This window comes from Salvelinus namaycush, chromosome 7 (assembly GCF_016432855.1).
Source record: "Salvelinus namaycush isolate Seneca chromosome 7, SaNama_1.0, whole genome shotgun sequence".
Classification (NCBI taxonomy): domain Eukaryota; kingdom Metazoa; phylum Chordata; class Actinopteri; order Salmoniformes; family Salmonidae; genus Salvelinus; species Salvelinus namaycush.
The window spans coordinates 53,311,717-53,317,304 of record NC_052313.1 but is presented as its reverse complement, the minus strand read 5'-3'; the positions used below and the strand labels follow the sequence as shown (position 1 = coordinate 53,317,304).

General features: G+C 42.3%; 1 protein-coding gene across 1 annotated transcript; it reads left to right on the top strand.

Annotated features, from left to right (window-relative positions):
* The first annotated feature begins 1,091 nt into the window (after nucleotides 1-1,091).
* On the top strand, nucleotides 1,092-1,787 carry LOC120050835 (leucine-rich repeat-containing protein 3-like). The gene has a single exon (XM_038997364.1). The coding sequence runs from the start codon at nucleotides 1,092-1,094 to the stop codon at nucleotides 1,785-1,787; it is 696 nt and encodes a 231-aa protein (XP_038853292.1).
* The last annotated feature ends 3,801 nt before the right edge of the window (nucleotides 1,788-5,588 follow it).

The window sequence follows — 5,588 nt, the reverse complement described above, 5'->3', positions numbered from 1 at the left end:
TCTCACTACTACATCTCAAACACTGGCTTGTCTCACTACTACATCTCAAACACTGGCTTGTTTCACTACTACATCTCAAACACTGGCTTCTCTCACTACTACATCTCAAACACTGGCTTGTTTCACTACTACATCTCAAACACTGGCTTGTCTCGCTACTACATCTCAAACACTGGCTTGTCTCGCTACTACATCTCAAACACTGGCTTGTCTCGCTACTACATCTCAAACACTGGCTTGTCTCGCTACTACATCTCAAACACTGGCTTGTCTCACTACTACATCTCAAACACTGGCTTGTCTCACTGCTACATCTCAAACACTGGCTTGTCTCGCTACTACATCTCAAACACTGGCTTGTCTCACTACTACAGCTCAAACATGCTTTGTTATGTTCATCTTCCCAGGACTTCACAGACTTACAACAAAAACGATTTCCCACTAAATGGACCATTAAAGAAATAGCCATGGCCTGTTTCTCTCTTTTAATCTCTCTCTCTCTCTCTCTCTCTCTCTCTCTCTCTCTCTCTCTCTCTCTCTCTCTCCCTCTCTCTCTCTCTCTCTCTCTCTCTCTCTCTCTCTCTCTCTCTCTCTCTCTCTCTCTCTCTCTCTCTCTCTCTCTCTCTCTCTCTCTCTCTCTCTCTCTCTCTCTCTCTCTCTTTCAGATCCCTTGCCTTCAGAGGACTGAGTGATAGGCTGTCCTGAAACTTGGGCTACAGTATGTCTGGATTGAAATGATATGCCCACTCCTTTCCTCTTCTGTCTAGTTGGAACCCATCTTTTGTTTTCCTCCGGACTGTCTTTGGTCAAATTCTACAGTCACTTCACTGGACTCCAATGGATGGATATGGGGATGAAGATAGAGGGTTATTAAGCTGGTACAGGATCAAATGATATGTATATGAGTAGCTGCTGTGTACCATCAATAATCATTGAAACCTGTTCAAGAACCGCAGGGATAGTCAGGTCTTTTACCGGCTGAGCTAATGGGGCCTCCTCAGCCACGTTGGCAAACCCTGTTCCCTTCTTCTTTCTGTTTCTCCACTTCCCCCGTGAGGACGTTGTGTCTCGTGGCGGCCCTCATGGTTGTCATGGCGACACCGTGCCCCAAGAGCTGCCACTGCTCGGAGAGGAACGGTGTGGTGGTGCAGTGCGTCTCCCGGAGCCTTGACCAGATCCCCCCGGACCTACCGGAAGACACCGTCACCCTCCTGCTCTCGTCCAACCGGATCAGCCACATCCCCAACCAGGCCTTCAAGGACCTCCGCCGCCTCAAGGAACTGGACCTGTCGCATAACCACATCGAGAGTATCGACGCAGGGGCCTTCCTGGGGGTCTCCGAGGGACTTCGCTCCCTGGACCTCTCCAACAACCAGCTCCGCAGCGTCCCCAAGGAGACCTTCACCAAGCTGAGTGCCCGTATAAGACTCTCCAACAACCCCTGGCACTGCGAGTGTTCCCTCCAGGAGGTACTGAGGGAGCTGAGGCTGGACCCTGAGACGGTCAACGAGGTGAGCTGCCACACCTCTGTCCAGGACGAGTACGCCGGCCGGCCCGTCATTCAGGTCCTGGACTCTGGCATCAACTTCTGTAACTTCCACCACAAGACCACCGACGTGGCCATGTTCGTGACCATGTTCTGCTGGTTCGCCATGGTGATCACCTACGTCATCTACTACGTCAGGCACAACCAGGAGGACGCGAGGAGACACATGGAGTACCTCAAGTCTCTACCAAGCTCCTCCCAGATCAGCAAGGACTTTGACACAGCCAGCACTGTGCTCTAGCAGTGGGCTATGTGTGGTGGCAGTGACAGCGGTGGGGGTTCTTACATGTCCATGGGATAGTTCACACAGTGGCAAACTTGCAAGGTGTATGTAACTATTTTTAATGTGAAGACAGGCCTCTGGACGAGCCACTGGACTGCACCTGCCCATCTGCACGTGCCTGACCGGCTCGCAGTGGGCCTCGGGTTTGTTAGTCCAGTCAACGTGCCCCTTTTTGTCTCGACTGTTTATGAAGTCATGGGGTCAATACCTTTTGAGATTTCTGACTCAATTCCGACCTACTTTTTTGTCGACTGTTATAATTTTTATTTTACAGTATTTATTGTTTATTGGGAAGAAACATGACCTCTATTTCTCATTGTCATATGTTTTCCCAACAGTAGGATTTAATGAGAAATATATTGTATAAGTCTGTGAGAGTGTCTCCATATTGATTTGGTTGTTGTGATTGGTTGTAGTGCTGTACAGTACTATTGATCTAGTCATTATGATTGGCTGTTACACTGGACTGAATGTTCATCTTGTGTCTTCAAGTGCCTAGAGACAGTAAACAGTACCTCAACCAAGGCACTGTGAAAGCAAACGTCGAACTACAAAATCCCTTTGAAGCTAGAATCCTTACCCACTGGGCACAGATGTCATTTCAATGTCTAGTTTTGATCTAATTTTGGTTGAGTTGTCAGCTAACGTCAATTCGATGGGAAATCAACAAAACATTTCACCATGTCATTGGATTTTAGTTAAAATAAAGACTAAATTCCCTTACCCTGATGCCCTTTTCAAATCTACTCAGTTTCCCACATTGATTCAACATCACCACATAGATGTTTGATTTTAAACGATGGTTGAAACAACGTTGGTTCAGTACATTTTTGCCCAGTGGGAGTTGTTAGATCAATTTTCTCACTTACACATTGATGATACATACCCATTGATTCTTGAAGAATATAATGTATAAATGCCTCATGAGCTTAGTTCAACTGTCGTACCCAATCAGAACCCCAGATATGTGCTTTTTTTGCTTCAATGTTTGCAAACAAGGTAAATGTAAACAAATACTGTATAGCTTTAAAACATGGTTAAAACTGTCATTAGTTTGATTATGTCCATAGCTATGTCTATGAATTTGACAGTGGTTACATTTCTCCAGGCTTTTTACTAAACAGAGGAGGGGTACCACCTTGTTATTGTTTTAGCTGAAGATTCTAGCTTTAATATGTCATGTTAAATATTTTAGTTGTTGTCAAGGGTGTAATGAATCATTTACCATTACTCATTTTGGCAATCAATGTGATGCCACTTTCAGGACATAAATCTTTAAATACTCATATCGGATTTAGTTCCCAAACTGTCAAACACCCTTCTACAGGCTTTGATCGATGCTGATGTTGCGTCCGAAAGTCTATGATGACCAACAGTGGAAGTAGTCTATACTTCCTCAGTAGTGTATGTGTTCTGTATTGTTTTGTCTATTGGTTTGTATGTTTGTCCCTTTAGTGGTATGGGGTGTAGTTTATGTTTAGGAGAGAGAAACTAATGAAAGGAAAGTGAGAAAAGGAGACATTCTATTGTTTTTTTTTTAGACTTGTGTTGAAAAGGAGAAACTTTGACCATGAAAACTCTCCTTGTGTCTTTGTTTGTCTGTCGTGTAGCCCCAGGGATATGTCTTGGTCTTGTTGTGCTCGTCTCTGTTTCTAATTATTCTTAGCGAAATGGTTGTGAATCAAGCGTTGTCATTTTTATATCTGAAATAAAAAGGGCTCTAACTACTATGTAATCCTGTTTTGTTTCCGTCAGAAACAGAAAGGTAGTCGTTTCTGAATACCTTGACTTTTATTTTGCATATGGAATAGAATTCCTACACCTCCTTTTTATGACTGAATTCATGAGGTTGTCCAATCTTCTTTCTCTCTTCTGAGGACATGGTTGAGTGCACTTTATTGTGGTGTGTGGTTTCTATCGGTCTCTCATCTCTGTCTCTCTCTCTTCTCTGTCTCTCTCATCTCATATGTACTGTGTCTGATTGAGCTCTTACGCTTGTATTATATTCATCTCTGCAACTGCAGTTTGCGCTGCTACTTTGCCTTCTCCCATTTCAGAGAAATCGTGTTATTATTCATAAGGCCCGTACCCTAAATGGCACCCTATACCCTAATAGTGCACTACTTTTGACCAGAGCCATATGTCACTATATAGGGGATAGAGTGCCATTTTGGAGGCTGTGAAGGTATTCTAGGAAACACGTGTGGTTATAAAAATTAGATGTGGTGGAATGCCTCAAAAGGAAATCTCACTACTCTGACCCTATCTGACCTGCAGAGGCTAAACTAAAATCTGAAGCATGGCTTTATAATGAGATTTCCTATTTATTCCCACAGAACATACATCATTATGAATTATACAGCACATGCTGAACATGGAATACATTTTTTCCCCCATTTATTATAGGAGCAAGACATGGAACAAAGAATGACTCAAACCCAAAATAGGTTAACCCTCTCACTGATGCGATCCAAATCTGGACTAAATCTGTTTTACCCCAACAGTATAGGTCAAATGTATATCTGGTATAATCCTAATAGTATAATTAAATTCACTAGTGTACAAGACACATGTTGAGGCACCAGTATTTATTGATCAATGATGTGCCATTTCACCAACATTCCCTGATGTGATCTAAGTTATATTATAAACTGGGTGGTTTGAGTCCTGAATGCTGATTGGCTGACAGCCATGGTATATCCGCATTGCGTCATGCCTAAGAACAGCCCTTGGCCATATACCACACCCCCTTACTGCTTAACTATAAATCTTGAGAGGATTCTCACCATCATTTGTATAACCTATTAGTTGTATCCCAACAGTACAGAAACTTCAAACTGAGTTATGTATTTCTTGTTTACTATTATCACTAAATGCACTAGAGAATACACAAAACATTCACAGCAAATCCTGTATGTTGAGGGACAATTATTTATTGATCAACGATGTGACATTTTACCAACATGATTGCTCCGTCCCATCTTTGATATTCTATGTATATCTGAGCCGGTGTGAATCTCAGTTGGATTTTTATGTGAGAGATTCGACTGCAGACTCTTTGTGTTTCCCTGAATGAGAAGAGCGTTACCTAGAAAAGACATACTATTTATGGATGGAGTCATAGATGTGGAATTGGAGTGCGTGCGCAGTAGGAAGCCTCCGCAGTGCGTCCCAAATGGGCCCCTATTTCCTACATAGTGCACTACTTTTGACCAGAGCCCTATGGCTCATTAGTTTATCATGCCAAACTCAGTGGCCTGGTGTCTGGTGCTTCCAAAGGGAAAGTATAACATGCCAAATAACAGAAATATCAATAGATGGAGAGAAATGAACGAATAGCCTACATCAAGATTCATTGTAGTTCAGTGAATTGGCGTAAATGACTCTGGCCAAAGCAATATAGACGTTTGTATTAATCATTTGGGGCATTTTAATCAATATTTGGTTTACATTTGACTTATCTGCATAATGTGGGATTTTAACTAGATTTACACACACTGTCTATGACTCAATGCAGAGTAGCTTAACTTATATTACTTATAAGATTCAAATAAGAACTTTAAGGGCAATCAATCCATTTTTTCTGCATATGAAAGAAGTGGAAGTGCATACTTAAATTCTAGTCCTTATGGTAATTGTGACATTTCTTGAAATTGCAACTATTGTCTATGATGATAGCCCAATGGGAAATTATACCATTTGTCCATCTCCAAATCTAAAGGTCATTTTCTGAGGTCATTTTCCAAAATAGCTTTTCCA

Coding starts and splice junctions, on each gene's coding strand:
- LOC120050835 (XM_038997364.1), top strand. CDS start 1,092: ATGGCGACACCGTGCCCCAAGAGCTGCCACTGCTCGGAGAGGAACGGT.